At 40.6% G+C, this 18357-nt stretch overlaps 1 protein-coding gene across 2 annotated transcripts; it reads right to left on the reverse strand.

Annotated features, from left to right (window-relative positions):
- Nucleotides 1–9772: 9772 nt before the first annotated feature.
- Nucleotides 9773–12666, reverse strand: LOC148031265 (putative 12-oxophytodienoate reductase 11). Of its 2 annotated transcripts, none has more exons than XM_087684776.1 (6): nucleotides 12479–12666; nucleotides 12231–12374; nucleotides 12011–12141; nucleotides 11614–11796; nucleotides 10995–11356; nucleotides 9773–10224 (listed from the first exon to the last, which is right to left on the reverse strand). In XM_087684776.1, the coding sequence occupies exons 1-6, from the start codon at nucleotides 12565–12567 to the stop codon at nucleotides 9985–9987; spliced, it is 1149 nt and encodes a 382-aa protein (XP_087540902.1). In that variant the 5' UTR covers nucleotides 12568–12666; the 3' UTR covers nucleotides 9773–9984. The 2 variants fall into 2 exon arrangements, with proteins under 2 accessions (XP_087540902.1, XP_087540903.1); XM_087684777.1 differs by having other exon boundaries at nucleotides 12430–12554.
- Nucleotides 12667–18357: the final 5691 nt, after the last annotated feature.

An 18357-nucleotide genomic window follows, 5' to 3' on the forward strand; every position in this document is an offset into this window, starting at 1 on the left:
TATAAACTTGCGGTGCACATTTTGCCACATGAAGAAGTAAAGAAGGTGAATGTTACTTCCAATTGGAGTCTGAAAGATGTGAGGGATACCTTAGAATTGCTAGACAATACATCCCCTAGATATAAATTCAAAGTGAATGGCTTAACAATTGGTAAAATAGCCGAGCGTTCTTTCTCTTGTACGAGTTGTTTGTCTCCCACAATTGTGAGTTTTGAGCCTTGAGAATGAAAACTTCGCAGGAATTTATCTTAATTGACTATCCTTAAGATATTTCTTAGTGGGAACTCATAAGCTATCATGAAGCAAGTTGCCTTTCAAATGTATAGAAATAAATGTACATTACATTCGATTTATAAGTGAAAAAGTTCATTACATCATGAGATACAAAAATGTCATATAAATGTACAAAGCCAAAATATAAAGCTTGTGTATGCTTATGTTTGCTCTTTTGATTCTTTATCTGCTGCCTTCTCCTTTGTTGGCTTTGTGGCTTCTTTATTGATTTCTTCAAAGATGTTTTTTCTCACAGGGTCTTTCTTTGATTGTTGAAAGAATTTCACCTTTACAGGTACTCTCTTTTCTTGGGGTTTAAGAGGGGATGGATCAAATATCAGAGGAGAAAGCATTGGCATTCCTTTTTTTTAAGACTCTGCAGTAGTGGTCTTTGTGGCTGACTTACCATTACCATTGCCCTTGCCCTTGCCCTTGCCCTTGCCCTTGCCATTGCCATTGCCCTTACCATTGCCTTTACCCTTTCCCTTGCCCTTTCCCTTGCTTGTGCCCTTGGCCATTGAAGTTTTGGGAGGAAGAGGGGAGTTAGGATCATATGGTGTGATTGCCTTATCCAAAATCAGCTCAATGCATCTCTCCCTTATCTACCAAACATATGAATCAGGATAGTCTCTACACTGTAAGAATAAATGTTATAAGTTAGTGAAAAGACATCATGATAAGGGTTACACAAAAATCAAATGAAATTAACTTACATTCACTCCTTCTATTTGTAACAACTTTGAATCCACTGTTCTGCAAATATTTGATATAACTCTCATCCACAAGAATGCACATCACTTTGCAATGGAACTTCTTGTAGAAGAAACGTATAAGGCTTTTGAGGATCAGCAAGATCCTTGTATGTAGTATCCAAAAATGTAGAAACAAGTCTACAAGCACTGCAAAAGGAAGCTTTGTAAGTTTAAAATATTTTTTATAAATATAATCAAAGCAAGTAATTTTCTTTCAACATACATTTGTGCTTGGCCATGAACACCGCTAAGAGAGTTCATAAAGATAATTTCTCTAGTAAGACAGTTAATATAGATAAGACTCCAATGCCCTGTGCAAATTCAAAATAGAGGTGAGCAGAAGGGTGAAAGCAAATGAATATAAATTTTCCTCTATAGAAAAGAAAAATACATTTCTACATAAGGGAAAAATATGTGGTAATTTGTCACACTATCGAAAGTACGAAAGAATGGTGCAATATTAGACCTAGATCTTGCAAATAGTTCCACTGAGGGAAGTGGATCAACAACATATATGGCTCTACGGATATCGAGAGTGAGAGAGGAGACGAATACCCTGCAGTCAATAGCAAAAGCTATTTGACTCGATCAAAATCAATACAAATTACATATAAAATATACTTGAACCTATAAGTCTTACATTATGCAACAAAAAACAACGAAGTCAGATAGTTGGACATCCCTTTTCTCCAACATGGGCTTGTCCTTGGGAGATATACTAAGGTAATCCTCCTCAAGTTCTGCAGAAACATTCACAATTATTTTCCCATACACTTTACCCATCCTCTCGTTGTTGACAGGAGCAAGTGATGCAGCTTTCCTCTTGTAAACTTCGTCTTCAGTTTCCAACACCTCCTGAAATTTTTCACTCAAGATAGACTCCTACTGGGTGGCACCCCTTGTAGAGTAAAGGTGAGTTACATCCTCAACCTTTAGCTTTTTCCCTTTCCTGGAAAATTTTGGGGAAATGTTAAGGATTTCAAGGGCTTTTTTATCATTGGAAGGCAAGGGCCTCAACACTTTATCGAACCTATACCTGATTCTACTGATCATGCTGAAATCTTTATTCATAGGGGTAATTCTATGAGCATGCGCAGCAGCAATGTAAGCATCGTTCATGAAATCAATAACAAAATCTTCTGCGGCCTCTTGTAGAGCAAGAATTGCTGAGATTTGCCACTTCTTATTTAGACCAGAGACAGCAATCTATCAGAGATCTCTTTAATAACTCTTATGAAAGCAGCCTTTGGAATCACGTGCTTTATAGCTCTCTGGGCTTTTCTAATCTCACTGAAACACCTCTGCATGTAGAAGAGCCAGGACTTCCTCTTTCTCTTTTGTGGCTTGAGAGGCTCTGTGGCTTCAGCAGATGTAGGCTCAGGTGCAATTAGAGGGGATGAATCCTTCACAGGGCAAGTCTCACCCTTTGCTTCTTCAACTTCAGGAGACGAAACATTCTATGCACTGAAATGCTTTAACTCCATGGAAGATGTTAGGCCAACACCTGGTGTAGGGGGGATTTCTGTGGCAAAATGCTCTGGGGCCTCTGATGGCCCAGCCTCAGCAATATTTGAAGAGGGTTCCTCCTCAGATTCATCAAATTGTAACTTCCTTCTACCCCCACTATCCTTCCTATCCACATACACTTTTCTTGCAGTTTGCTTTGTCCTTGCTATACAGAGGAGAAAATAGAAGAGCCAGAAAGACAAAAGTGATATAGGAATTTTCTCGAAAATCTGACAACAACGCAGCAGGCACGATACGGCGCGAGAAGGAACAAACGAAAAAGACGGATCGTCACGTTCATGCCGTATCGGAGATGAGGACAGCGTGATAGAGAAGCCCGATATGACGCGAGATGGATATTGTGAAGACCACCAAAGGACGCCCTCGTTCCGTATCGGGTCACCGAGGGAAGACCACTGAAATGAGAAAATCGAGAAAGAGGCAAATGCACACTCGCTCTGAATCGAGGATGGACCAATACGACGCGAGAGGACAGTTACGCAGTAGATGCAACACTGCAATCGCTCCGTATCGACAAGTAAGGAAAAAGAGCTCGAGAAATGTAAAGTGTACATGCAAGCAAAATAACCCCTTATATACCCTCGTCAACCATGACATGTGTTAGACATGTGTCTCGCATTGATTGTGCCACGTGTCTATCTAATGTCCATATGCCACATGTTGACTAACAATCGGTCCACATGTTTGCCACATGTTTGTTGGCCACGTGTCGACCAACGGCTAGTGCCACGTGTCGAAGCCCAACGGCTAGTGCCACGTGGCATTATTGCGTGCCTACATAAGGGGGTGTCCCTCATCCGTATGGCTTTTTTCGCTTTCTTTATGGACCTCTCTTTCTTCTCCCGATACGGCGTGAGAGCGAGTGTTCCTCTTTTGAACTTTTGCCTATTCGCGTCATTTGGGGCTTACCTATTCTTGAGAGTCTTCCTTTGGGATGGCTCCAAACCCGATACTGCGTGAGGGCGCGTGATCATTGATTTTGGTTCTTCCTTATCGCATCATTACAGTTGCAGCCCTTTGCTTTGAGTTACTCTGGTTTGCATTACCAATACGACGTGAGTACGAACATCCATGTCTAGTGTTTGAGTCTCATCGCGCTGTATCAAGCAAAAGTTGGAAACATGTCTGAACCTATAGATTTTCTAGGCTCCAAGGTTTTGCCATGAACTGGGAAAAGGAGAAGGCTTTCAAAAGGCTCAAGGACTTCAACATGTGATGAGCCTGTGCATTCTGTTTTTTCCCCATGCTCTGCCACCACCAGTGTCAGAATGCCAAGCACATCTCCAGGGAAGCGAAAGTCGGCAATGAGAGGTCTTGGAGTATCAGAGCTTACTGATGTCACTCCATTAGAGAGGCTTCTTGATTTTATCCTTCAGAATGGCATGGATCTCCCTTTCTATGGAGTTGTGAAGAATGTCTTTAATCCTGATTGGGACCTTGACAGTGTTTTGAAATATTGTAAAAAACATTTTTTGGAGGACTTTTTGGAGTTTGAAAATCTAGCAAGTCCTTCTATTGAAGTTGGTACAAAGGAATATGTCCATGTTTCCATTGGGTCAACAGGAAATGAAAAGTCAATGTTTAGTAAGAGGTGTGGTGCTCACTCTCTGGACAGGTTTTATACAAGAGACATATTGTGCTCCACTCATTCCAAGAACTGCAAGATGATGTCAAAGTTTGTTGCTTTTATTTTTTTCACCCTTGTCAAATATCCTCTGAAAGCTGATGAGCAACAGTTGGAAGGAGCAAAGTCTGCTAGCTTTTGCATGTTAGATGATCTGGTAGATGAAAAGGAAACAGAGGAGGTTGTAGATACAAATTTTGAGGCTTCTATTGTTGAGAAGTTGGATGTTGCTCACTTCAAAGCTGAGACCATCATTGAGGAGAGCCAAGGAGATGCAAACCCTGCAACTAATGAGAGTTCTCACCATACTGTTCCTTCTCTACCATCTATACCTTTCAAGGAGAAGGAGTACATTTTACTATCAGATATTCAAAAACTTTTCAATCTTAGGGAAGATTATTGTCTAGCAATTATTGCAGAGGCTTCTGATGCTGCAAATGGGATAATTGACACAGACAATGAATCAAAGGAAGAGATACTCAAACTTGATAAAGAAACTCTAGACGATAATTTTATTGATGCTGGTGAGGCCCTCTCTCTTTGTTTTGAAAAGGAAAAAGAAGCTGAGAAAGAGTTGAGTATTACTGATGAGGACTTTGATCGCATTCAAAGCCAACTTGGGATTTCCAATTTTGGAAGAGAGGAGTCTGAATACATTAAAGAATTGATTACCACCAATGAGACATCATCATCAATAAATTTATGAAATCCAGTTAAATTGGAGTACGATGAAAACCAAGTGGTAAGATAATTTTGAATTTGCTTTTACACATTGGTAGGTTTGCATTTCACCCTCATTCAGTATGGGTTTTATTTGTAGTTGGAGATTGCTGATTCGGATAACTTCTTGGGACGTGGCAAAGGATCGAAAGCTGGTGGTAGTACATTGAAAGACATTGAACTCGGCCACTACTTGGCTAGGATTGACCCCGATTCCTTTTTAGTACTTCAGAGTAGTTTCTCTGAGGATGCAGCATGGCCCATACTTTGTATTAAAGCTCTTACAAGGCTTCTAGGTTTCTCAGGATTACAATATAATGCCCACAAAGTAATGTTTTTGGAAAAGACTGCATCAATTAGGATTTTTGGCTACGGTCCAGGTTACTCTGCTTCTAGAGCAGGATACTTTTTGGCGTTCACATCCTACGCCTTGGCTGCAAACCGAACTGATGTAAAATCTATAGCTGGCTACAAGAGAAGAAAATTTCTACGTTATAGAGGAAAGATTCATGAGGAGGAAGAGAATGTGAGAGTTTTGGAAAGCTAGCTTTGTATATATTCTTTCTTATGTATAAAAGTGCGACTGCTCATGTGTCATTGCCGTCTTTTATTTGCATTCTTTGAAGTTGTCATCGAAAAAACCAATTGAATAGCTCCTCCAAAGCATTGCTTTTTGTAACTCCTCCCCCATGCCTTGTGCTTCGAAAATAACTTATGCGTGCTTGATAGTGGGATTTTTCCATGCCTTGGTTACTATAAGTTGCTAAGGGGCCATGCTCCTCCACAAAGTAAGGCCCATGAATATGAAGAATATGCTACAATACAAAGTAACACTAATTTTATACCAATTGAAAAACCTGTCAAAATAAACCCATATTAAATAATTGTTACTTTACCAGATAAAAAGTGATATCTTTTTCTCCCCATGCCTCTTTTATCGCCTGAACAAGATTTGTGATTGATCTTTTGAACTCTTCCGCATATGTATATGTTGTCTTATGTTGCCTCAGGAGTTTCAGAAAAACATCAAGGTGTATCCATACCTCCATTCTAAGAAATGCAAGCCTCGGCGTGCTTGCAACATTTGTTGTGATATCACATAGCTCTCTCCAACACTCCCAAGCTGCATTCACCTGCTTTCCTGAATGGTTTTCTAAGAATCGTCTAGCTTTTGAGCCTCCCATAGAGACATCGGCCAAGATATCTCTTGTTTTTCCTGAAAGTATTGGATCCTTTCTCAAGTGAACTTGGCCCCCATGAAATCCCATTTTCAATAGTAATGCCTTGCATTTATCAATACACTTATCTGATAAAGATAATGGCTTAATGGAATATGTGAAGTCAAGATGCAACCTGAGAAGCTTATCGATTATTCTAATCTCTGCATGCAAAGTACAAATATGAACATTCTTAAGAGAGATTGAAAGAATGGAATCCTAGATGTCTTCTATGTTTTTAAATTTACTCAAATCTATAGAGTCTCTATTTGGGACTCTTCTTACTAGTCGCAAACTACACCAATCTTTGGATCCAATACTTTTCATGCAATAAATGCAAGGATATTTTGCATTTGCACCATTACATATTCCAAGCATACATTTGATAGTTTTTAAATCAGCACTCATATGCCATTCCACATTAAAATTACCAACCCCATCAAATACCAACATTTCGCCTTCACTTTGAGACTTAATGATATTTGGAATATCTGTATGGTTGAACAACCATTTCAACCTTTGATGCCTTCACTTTGAGACTTAATGATATTTGGAATATCTGTATGGTTGAACAACCATTTCAACGTTTGATGATTTTCAATTGGTACCTAGGCTACACCAATCCACCAAATCTCCATCTCGGATTGGATCTTACGCAATGGACCTTGGCCCTTACCATTGCTATGGTCCAACGCCATGTTCATGAGGCAAATGCTAATTCTTTCCATCTTCTGTCCCTTTTGAATCTGTGCTTCATCCAACTTCAAGGCAAACTTTAGAACATCATAACTTTATTCTAGTGTGATTTTATACATGTGAACCATTGCAATTTGCACCTTTTTTAGATCAACCCATATATTGTTAAACACATTGTAATCAAAAATTGCCTTTTTTTTTTGTTTTTCATAGGACATAGACCTTTCAATGTGAATGTAATCTCCAAAAACATATGGAATCTTGTGATTCATGGCAATTCTTGCAGTCGAAACTGCAAGGGCTCGGGCAATCCAAATATAGTTACCCTATTGCATTTAAGATTTTTAAACCATAATCCAGAAATAGCACGATAACCTTTTCGACTTATACCCACAGTATCACATGTCTTTACAATTTCATTTGCTTTCACCGTGCCTTTTAAGTCCTTCACTAACTCTTTGAGAGTTGGACCTCTCAAATCCGCATTTTCGGGTGACTTAAGAATCCTCAAAATATCTTTCTTATTCATGGTTTCCTTCAAAAGTTCACTTCTTTCCTCATTCTCTCAGATATTGATGCCTAATATGCTAGAGACATATTTCTTTGTAAGATTTAGTCTCCTTTTCTTTGCTCTCTCACACAAGTTGGTTATATTTTTTAATGGTCTCTTCCTCTCTCTAAATCCTACTGGAGTTTCTCTCAAGCGTGTTAGCTTATCCTGCAATGACTTGTTAACATTTTTCAAAACATCAATCTGATTTGTCAACTCTAAAATATTTGTTTGTGTAGTTTCTAGTGCTTTTTCCATTTCGTGCATTTGAGCTATATATGTGTAAGATGCAGAGTATAACCTCATACAGTAGCCAAGCATCCCATTGTAACCTTCTCCAACATATCTTATATAGTCATGGACATTGAAAAAATGAGGTGGTTTACCTGTAGAAGGATCCCTAGGATAAATATTAATGTCCACCCACAAATCTATATGCTTCATTCCTTGTGTTCGCAACCTATTGGCTTCGATCTCATCTATCAATACTCGATGATGTATACTTCTCCAAGATGTGTAAATCGGATCTAGCTGAACAGTTAGCTTGTATTTACATGTGCTTGCGCATGTGTTATTTGAAGAGGTATTGCTAGATATTCTAGCAAATGAACCGAGCAAGAATCTCACAGTGATAGGAAGCAAGTGCAACAAAAAGAATGGCAAAAGAGAATAGTGTGTAGAAAGAAAACGAAAGAGCAAACAAATGCGACTTTCGTACAAAAATCTCGAAAATACAAAATCTCTCGAGTCCCAAGACAAAAACGGCCGAAAAGGTGACTCCTGACCTGGATTAAAAGATGAGGACAATTAATGGCCGACCGCTTCAATGAACCAAATATTCTCTCATTAATCACATCTGGACAACCAAATTTAGAGGTTTTATTCTTCCTAAACCTCAACTAATTAACAACTTAATCACTTTCTTACAAGTGTCATTTTGGAAGCATTTTTGGCCCTAATGAGGGTGGCTCAAGTGGACACTATGGAGACACCGATGCAATGTCTCCATCTCGTCGATCGAGTGGACACTTATCACATCTAGGATTTGCTACACCTATAGGGATGTCTACTCCCGTGACTCTAGGTTTTGCTTAGATGTCCGCAAATGGCACCCTTATAAATACTACTCTGAGAGATACCACCCCTATAGGTATGCTAGACGGAAAAATATCTCTTGATTATGCCTAAGATATTGGTCACAAATGGGAGAGGGCACATCTTAAATCCATCCTACCAAGGTATGGATACTTAGTGGTGGATGCGAAAACTGGTGGTGAACATAAATGTTGAGGGGAGGAGGGTGATGGCACATATGAGCAAGTTGTGCCATTAGATATTTAGGCACAATATTCTAGACCATTAAAAAAACATATCGGAGGGAGCCAAGGAGTATGTGATTGTATCCTTGTACCAGTAGTTCTTGGTACCTACATTAGGGCTGATCGGTTCTCCGTTGGATGGATGTGGACTATATGTGTGCATATATGTCGCATAGCATACAAGACAATTAAGAGTAGCACCTCTCCAAAGCCTGAGTGATTGGATGTAGAGAATTGGTAGAGACTCATGGAGAATGCCACAAATTCTCAAAGTTGATGGTGTTAGTAGCTAAGGCAGTGAGGGCATGGTTGGAGGCAAGGGTAGTGCATCATCTTGGGAGTGGTGGATATAGAATTTATTTGGAGGATTTCATACGTTTTCTTTTAGTTATATTCACTTTCTTATTTGGTGTAGTACTTGCACTAATAATCTTATTTCTTACAGTGCTACTTTGTTTTCCTTACAACACTCAATCACAAACTATGATCCCACAAGGTTCGAGACTCGTATGCAAAGAAGTAGGGCTTACTTTTCTTATTGGTAGATTGTATCCGCACAGTGGTCCAATAAGTTATGTATTTTATGTAAGATTCTTTCGAGATATTACTTATCTTTTGTATGAACTCGCATTTTGCAATGTTTATTGATAAATCTGTCTACTTTTGGATTTTGCTTCCTATCTATCAATGTAGTCTTATGAGATATCATTTGCTGATGTTGTACCTACTTGAAAATTAAATTAAGGTGGCTATAGAAGGGTAGCAAGGCTTTATGCCTTGCCACTCAAAATTTTTTGCTTTCTAACTGTCGCTATTAGCCTCATAAATAAAACTTGCATGCATCACTATTTTTGTTATAACGAGCATCCCAATATGTGTCGCTACTTGTATCACAGATATAGCGATGCATATTGATGCAAATAGCAACGTATATTGTGAGGATTTTGTAGAGAAGTCTATATTGATGGGTTTAGCGATGACAGGGGAATATTTTTATTAGTAATTTTTTTGCTTTAAACATCAATATATGGCTCATATGTTGTAGTGTAGGTCAAAATGCTAGTCAATAAACTTCTTAACAAGTGTGGGGCATGGAAAAGAAAAAGCCATATGTTCTCATATTGTGACAAACTTGGGATTTGAGATTTTTTACAAACTTTCTTCTATGGTGATTCCACCTTTTTGGCACACTTGGCTAAAGGGAAAATGACAAAAAAACATGCAATACCTAGCAACTTGACCCTTGAATGGATGGATATTTGATCCACACGATCTACTCAAGATATTTATTGTTTGCATTGTTGCCTCATTTCTTCCCTTCTTCACTTTCTTCCAAAAAGGGATAGTCAGTATAGCCTTTGACAAGTTCATGTGCATAGAAGTATTCACGCTTGAACTCATTCAAATGAGCATTGAGTAAAAACCGCTTAGGAAGGTCTGGGTTGGCAAGAAACCATTTTGCATAAGCAACCAAGTCAGTGTTTCCCGATGCGACTGCAGCAATCCCATCTTCACGTCCATAGCCTCCACAAGAAATGAAAGTTCCCTGTGGAGAAAAGAAAAGATGTAAGTGAGCTAATGTTCCAAGAAACATATCTCAAAAAAATTGTAAACATAACTCAATCCAAATAGTTAGGTCAACATATCCTAATGAAGGAAAAAGCCTAAAAGAAGTGCAAAACATATAGAGTACTATGAGATGAAACTATAAAAAATCTAGATTTAGAGGGCTTTCCCATGAAGAGTTGGGAATGTCAAAAGTGCCAAAAATTTTAAAACTATCCCCTTCCCATAAAGAGTTCCTGGAAGGAATCCTATGAATATAGGTAACTCCATTCCTTTTTTGAAATTTTTTATTGAATAGAAGCTATAAAATAAACAGGATAGTTTTACCCTCATCACTTACAATAGAAGGTCACCAACTATTTAAAGCTTCCCCCCCTTTCAGTGCTATCGCATATATATCACTCATCGGTGAGTTGACCATCTTTATTGTCCTTAATGGCATGGGACGGTGTGCTTCATGTTCCTTTTTGAACTTGCTCTAGGAAAGTCCAATTAGTAGAAGTTGCACAACCCATTGACCCTACTGCATTGTGAGGGACTTTCATGTGTGTATGCACATACATCCATAGTCGTGTGCATATATAAATACATTAGTTTTGTGTGCATATATGTATGTGTGTGGAGAGAGTATGTGTGTGTCTGTGTGACACATTCTACATGTATGTGAGCACACATGCATATGTCAAATCTCAATAATGAATGAGAGAGAGAGAGAGAGAGAGAGAGAGAGAGAGAGAGAGAGAGGCCAACCTCGAAGGCCTTGCGTATGGGGAGAAGGGAGAGGGGGGTATCAATAAGGACACGACCCATATATCGTGGCTCCACGCAATGGAGGTAGAGGAGTTTGCGCTTGCTAAGTTGTTGGGCCATATAGACTCCCAAGGTAGTGGGGTCCGAGTCCACGGCCTCATTGAATGGGGTGAAAGGTGACATGCGAATGCCCACATGTTGCGCACCAATGGCACCCACAACTGCATCCACCACCTCTAGTGCTAGCCTACATCGATTCTCCATGGACCCTCCATACCCATCCAATCGATCATTAACCCCATCCTTCATGAATTGCTCCAACAAATACCCATTGGCCCCATGAATCTCGACCCCATCAAAGCCTGTTCAAACAACAAAGGGTGTAATCACTCACACATGACGTCAAACCATTAGGTCTATCAAGATGGATTCATATAAGATCGGCCCAACGAAATTGTTATTGAAAATTGGCATAGAGAAATACCACTTGTATACTCTCAATATTCTCTCATATATCCAAAACCTTCCGATTACACACACTACGAAGGCTTAAAGCTATACAACTTCTTAGATGCAGCCATTTGCTTGGTTAATGATGATAAATATGGCAAGTCCCCACCTGCGAGAATGGCATTCTTGGCTGCATCGCGGAAATGTTGCACCACCAAAGGTATCTCATTCAACTCTAGGGGACGTGGTTGTGAAAACTCTCCTAGCGTACCATCCGGCATCACACAAGGTGGGGGGCTCTTTATCTTCTTATTGGTAGATGACAATGGTGGATCGCCATTTGGTTGATAGGCTGTACATATAATGACAAATTAGAGCAACCGAATAGACTTTCAGAATTGGACCTCAGCATAAAATTAGAGAGAGAGAGAGAGAGAGAGAGAGAGAGAGAGCGAGTGCGTGCGCGCAATCCTACGTAATTGCTAGTTTTAAGTAAGTGGGAGGTGTACGTAATGTGAAAGTGTAGCTGGATCGGCAATATGACTACGCAGAGCTGCTAGTCGTACCCGAATTGGAAACACGCCCTACATGCCATAGTTGGCATATGAAAATGGCTCCCTTCTCCTTGACTGCTTTCACAATAGGTTTCCATGCCTCGACGTGGGACGATTCATAAATAGCAGGGGAGTATGGTTGCCTGCCAACAACATCCATAGCATAGCTTAAATTTCTGCGCGAGCGAGCGAGAGATAGAGAGAGAGGGAGAGAGAGAGAACCACAGCCAACCCTTGGGAGGTGTCGGAGATGGCGACAGACTCGGTGATGAGGAGGGTGCCAGGAGAGGCGCGCTGGGAGTAATACTCCTGCACGTGCGGCTGCGCCTCCGAGTAGCTCGTCCACCGCATCCGCGACATGGGCGCCATCACCACTCTAGTACATCGACCATAATCATCATGAGAGAGAGAGAGAGAGACACACACAGCACCTTACAAATATAGTGTATTACTTCCTGCTGGAGGGAGATCATAAGTTACCGGTGGGCGAGGCTGAAGGGCCCCATCTTGTAAGGGGTGAGCAACGCTGGAACAACTGGAGACTGATCATCTCCGGCAAATTTCCCCATCCGCAAATGCTACTCAGTACACACGGCGCGCACACACAGAACTCTGATTCTTTCTGATCTCTCTCTCTCTCTCTCTCTCTCGCAAGGGCTATTGGTTGCCCTTGCCCGTCGTCCGTTTGTCTATTTATCCCCTTCCTGGAAGGCAAGGAATCCACCACCATGTCTTAGCATTCATTGCGAAATTCGGACCACTTTCTCAGCATGGCGGACCCGTCATAAATATGGTGCAAATTTGGACATGCGTTGTCTCTGTGAGCAGCAGTATGTTCTTCTTAGTTCTAACTTCTAAACTCTCGCGCACATGTCCGCTCCAGTCTTCAGTCCTACTCACTCGAGAGTTGGTACCACTTTAATATATAGGAGAAAGGGAGCAATAGCGTGACACCTAGATATAGGAGAAAGGAGCCAATGTGGGAACACCAAAATATAGTATAAAGCTGCCCATATGGCATAGTATGACACCCAAATATAGGATAAAAGGCCCACAAGAGCGGAATGACACCTATCAAAGTTTGAAGAGATCGTTCTTTTTCCAAGCGAGTTATGTATGAACTTATTTTAGATAGCTTATGGTCAAACTAGCAGGAAGGGAGGATTGGAGGCCAATAATAGCCCTTGAGAAAACCAAAGCTAAGCTAAAATTTTGAAATATTAGTTTTTGGAATTACTTTGAGAAGGGAGAACATTTAACATAATCCATGCACCAAGATCACACTTGCTATCATCCAAGGCCAAAAAACAGGCGTCCCTTGTGTACACTTAAAGATGTACATGTTGTCTTTGCAATATAGTTAACTATCATGCAAACAAGTTATGAAGGCACAAGATCGTTGTAATAAGTAGGGACTTTAGAGATATGGGCCTATGCAATCTATGTATTTAATGTTCAAAATTTACTACATCGAAGTCTCATTATTGTATATGTAACTTATGGATATGTATATATTTTTCCCCTTCTTCTTCTTCTTCTGAGTCTACCATATTTTGAGAGAGAGAGAGAGAGAGAGAGAGAGAGAATGTATATGTGTGTATGTGTATATATGTAAACATCTCCATATGTATGTTTATGAGAGTGAAAAAGAGCTTCCATCTCCCATTGCATCTTCATCATGCATGCTCCTTCCCTTCTTCCTTGATTATTTGTAGTCAATCTTAGGGGCACGTAGGCGATGAGTCGATTGTTAGCTGCAGCGCAAGATAAAGAAAAAAGGAGGCAAAAGAAAATTCAAGAAAACTAAAAAATGCAGAGCAAGACAGAAAAAGGTGGCCCAATCGCCGAAAGATAAGAGACGATAAGGCCAAAAGCACAAGGGCAGCCTTAAAAGTTGAGGCAAAGGCAAAGGCGCATTTTAAAATGTAAAGGCACTCCAAATTTTTGTAAAAGAGCGTCAGGCTCCCTCCTATGCAAGTTGTAAAGAGTAATGGGCATAGGTGAATGCATAATGTAAATAGAAGGGAATAGGAAAAGAGGACCTTGGCAAGATGGCCGGTCATGTAAAAAAGGGGATGGGTGCCCAACAGGATGAGGGCATGTATAAAAGCCAAAAAGTGACTACAGAAGCTCATTCTTGGTGTGTGCCAAAAGTGGCTCTTCTTCTTCTTCCTCTTCTCCTTCTTCATTGCAAGTAAGTATTTTGGATTTTTGAAGTTTGGATGAGTTGGTTTGATTAGTATTAGTGTTTGCTTGTGATTTATAGAGATTTGTAGGCATTTAGGTAAGAAAAAAAATAAGGGAAGAGAAAGAAAACCACATTAGGTTTTGTATACCAGTAGGCCTAAATCGAAGAAAAGCGGGTTGTAATCCCGAAAAGAAGAGGAAAAGACATCCAAGGAGTGTTGGAGAGGGGGTCTAAAACCGTGAGGAAGGGGGAAGTGAGCTCATTTTTAGTTTTTGAGCTCTCTGTTTGTGTGTGTGTGTGGGGGGGGGGGGGGGGGAAGCTCCACGGCAAAGAAGAGATCAAGTGCATCGATTCAGAGGTTTCTGGCTATTCTAGGTATACACAAACCTTCCTCTGCATCTAATCACTAATTCTGGAAGTTTCTAATATTTGATATCAACCTTGAAGGTAAGACGAATTGAAATCGTGCCTCGTAGGCCATTTGCAGCACTAGAATCGGACACCTGTCGTAGAGTCCGATTCCCAAAGTCGGACGCTCAGACTCGAATAGTTCGAGTCGAGGTCCACTCAAACACCCTAATACTACATCCGATCAAACAATGTTAGCCGCTCTGTGTCGGATGGGCTCAGACTCAGACTCGGACAGCCACTCGGATTGTCTAAGTTGGACAACCAACTTAGATAGCTGGGCTTGGATGTGGACTGCACTTGATTTTCACTATCCGAGAGGCCCAAAATCGAACAGTCAGATTCTAGGAATTAGACTCACAAACCAAAACCTAAAAATTTACCAATCCAACACATTCCAGGCTAGGTAGAGCTCAATCCAAAGTAAGGCAGCACCCATGTAGGCATCTAGACACGATAGACGACTCATAGGGCCTCAAGACTTCAAGATCGTGACTCAGCCACCTAAGAAGTGACCTCAAACAAGGCCCCTCAGACCACACATCTGAAACGGCTTAAAGGACCCCACCAAACCTATTAGAGTGACCATGTGAGGGAGCAAATTAGAAAAGTCTGTTGCGTCACATTTTTTTTCATAGTCACGCACTGCCTGAACAATCACTTAAAGTACACTCAAAAAGCAGAAAGCCTGATTTTGCATTGCGCACAAAAAGAAACACCACATAGACACTTGAGCGCACTTAAACTTGAGGATTGGCTCAACTAATAAGGAACTCACATGCAAGGTAAGCGACCTAAACGAACCCACTAATAATAGGACAAGACCTTCAAATCTCAAACACACAACCAAGGATACAGTATACCGAAAGCAAGCCCTTTAGAGAGCAAGAAGACCAATCAGATTAGGGATTCAACCTTACCTAAAGTCGATCAGTTTGATCGACAACCTAGAGGACCGAGAGGCCGATAATATGCAATGACCAAGCTCCATCCATGATAGTGACCAGCTCGACTTGGGAGAGTTTCTAGTCAATATCCAATCAATCAATACCACTTATAGACCAAGATGGAGGATCATGGTAGACTAGTTGAGGATATTATAGCTGACCTTGAAGAAGAGTGGAGATAAGCCAAGCGAGCATTCCAGGGCATAACTGCTTAAAACTAGAAGTAGCGACCTCAAAGGGCTAAGGCAGGAATTAGAAATGCGAGAGGTCCAATGATTTTAGCACTTGCCAATCGGAATAGAACAAGACCCAATGAGAAGAGGAAAAGATAGCTGGAAGTTGACCTTGTTGAGATGGCAAGCTCAACACGTGTGGACATTGATGATGGACCGCCTGGCTAGATGAGTCCGCACGTCTACACTTAGCACGTTGGTGGTCATTATGATACTCACATGGCCACTAACTTATCACTTATTATATTTAGTTTGTTACACCTACCTACAGTTGGCAAAGATATAGTGCCAGTCGATTAGTGTAGTCGGTTATGCATTGTTTGACTTAGAAGGCCACATTCCTTTATATTGTATCTTATCTATACTTTGTGTATATTGTATAGTGTGTGGAAGAAGAAGAAGAAACCAGCAAGAAAACTTTTTGGCCTTCATCTCTCTGCTTGTGTTCTCGAGTGAGCTTCCTCTTATGTATACAGTGTGTGTTTGGTGGAGTAGCTCAAGCAAGTCCCCCCACCACGCGATTCATGACATGGTATTAAAGCCGCGCCACTGAGAGAGGCTGATCTCGAAGGCTGAAGTGAAGGAGAAGAAGCAAGGTTCGAGCAAGCAAGCAACGGGTAAGAAGCTCTCCCATTCTTCCACTCTCTCTCTTGGAAAGTGCATGTGGAGGCACCAGAAGCAGGATCGAGCAAAAATCTTAGATTGCTGGAGATTTGGTGTGCGAGCAGATTACTGTATAGTCTGCAGATGTACCCTTAAGGGCTTTCCCGCAGTTATTTTGGGCGTCTGAGGCCATTTTAGGCCCCGTTTTAGAGCTGCAAGGTTGCGGACAACAGTTTCACGGTACATTGTGATTTCGACTGTATTGACTGAAAGTGGGTGCGCATGTTACAAATTGCGAATCTGTTATTTTTGAGGTGTTTGCAAAAAGCAAACATAAGGTTTATCTGCAAACAAGTTGCAGATTACATGTACTATTGAGCAATCAGTGAAAAAGGTTGCTTGGTGTATTGCTGTGCACGTGCTGTGAAAGATTGCAGAAGTCTAGCTTGTTGTGTGATATCCTTGAGTGTGATAATGGCAGAGAATAGTGGAAATCCCATTATTGAGAAGCTTGACAAGAACAACTACCCTTCATGGAAGTTCCGTGTGACGAACTTCCTCATTGGAAAGGGCCTTTATGAATTTGTTTCAAGTGAAGAAAAGGAGCCAGAGTTGGGTATCCCTTCGACTGCAGATGAGTTAAAAGCATGGAAATAGTGGAATGCAAAAGACAAAAAGGTGATGTACTGGCTATCTGCAGTCATTGATAATACTATGTTGGGACATATCAAGAATGCAGAAACTTCACATGTAGCTTGGACAATTTTTGAGAGCATGTTTTTAATAAATACAAAGGCACGAAAGATTCAACTCAAGCAAGAGTTGAATGCCTTGAAGAAAGAGAAAATGTCTGTCAATGAGTATTTGTTGAAGGTGAGGAGCATTGCAGATGCTTTAGCAGCGATTGATGCAATGCCGGATGATGATGATTTGGTTTCGTCCACTCTGAGTGGCCTTAACAATGAGAAGGCATGGAAATCATTTGTTACTTCAGTATATGTATGGAAGCCATTTCAAGATTTTGATGAGCTGATCTCTCTCATGATTACTGAAGAGATCAATATGCAGGGTGATTCATCTGAAAGAAATGGTGAACAAGTTCAAGATTTTTACTCGAGTTCAGGAAGGGGACATGGTAGATCCACTTCAAGAGGCCGTGGTATGGGACGTGCTGGTGATAACTAGCAAAATAGGTTCAATCAACAATTTGGTGAAATGCAGGTTTCAGGAGGCCGAGGAAACTTTAGAGGCAAGGAGAGCTCTAGAGGAAGAGGTGGATGGCAGATAGAGGTTCTGGAAATTCTGCTATTGTTTGCCATTATTGTGGCAAAACATGCCATATTGCAGCCCATTGTTATGCAAAGAAGGATGATATTCGCAGTGGTAAATTGTAGCAAGGAAACTATGCATCGTCGTCATGATAGAATGAAGACAAAAATGAGCCTCTATTTATTATGCAGAATATGATTAATGCAGTTGCAGGAAAGGGGACACATGATGATGTATGGTATGTTGATTCAGGTGCATCTAATCACATGACCAGTCACGTTGATGCAGGACTTACAAAATCTAGGTTATGTGCAGACGACATGCCACCCAATTTCACACATTGGAAAGGTTTCCTTGTCCTTGTATGATGGCCAGACAAAGAGTCTGACAGATGTATTACATGTGCCATCAATAACATAGAATCTAGTATCTGTTGGCCAAATGGTAGAGCAAGGGCTGCAGGTCCGATTCAATGCAAAAGGTTATTTTGTAGAAGACTTTAATGATAAGTGCAGGTTGGTCGCAAAAGGAAGTAGAGTTGGCTAAATGTTCACTTTAGATGCTAGAATTCTTGCAATGGATGCTGCTATGTATGCTAAAGGAAAAGGAATAGTTGTAGATATTGAAATATGGCATAAATGTATTAGACATGCAAATGTGCAAAGGTTGAAATTAATGCAGTCCAGAGGATTGGTTACAGGGTTGCCTTCT

This window comes from Lygodium microphyllum, chromosome 9 (assembly GCF_053477565.2).
Source record: "Lygodium microphyllum isolate KBCC chromosome 9, Lygodium_microphyllum_v1.1.10, whole genome shotgun sequence".
Lineage (NCBI taxonomy): Eukaryota > Viridiplantae > Streptophyta > Polypodiopsida > Schizaeales > Lygodiaceae > Lygodium > Lygodium microphyllum.

What these genes read in the sequence shown, in the direction of transcription:
- LOC148031265 (XM_087684776.1), bottom strand. Translation starts at nt 12,567, where the DNA reads ATGGGGAAATTTGCCGGAGATGATCAGTCTCCAGTTGTTCCAGCGTTG. An exon ending in CCCTTCAGCCTCGCCCACCG is followed by an intron (nt 12,375 to 12,478) that starts GTAACTTATGAT and finishes TCGATGTACTAG; the next exon opens with AGTGGTGATGGCGCCCATGT. An exon ending in ATCTCCGACACCTCCCAAGG is followed by an intron (nt 12,142 to 12,230) that starts GTTGGCTGTGGT and finishes TGTTGTTGGCAG; the next exon opens with GCAACCATACTCCCCTGCTA.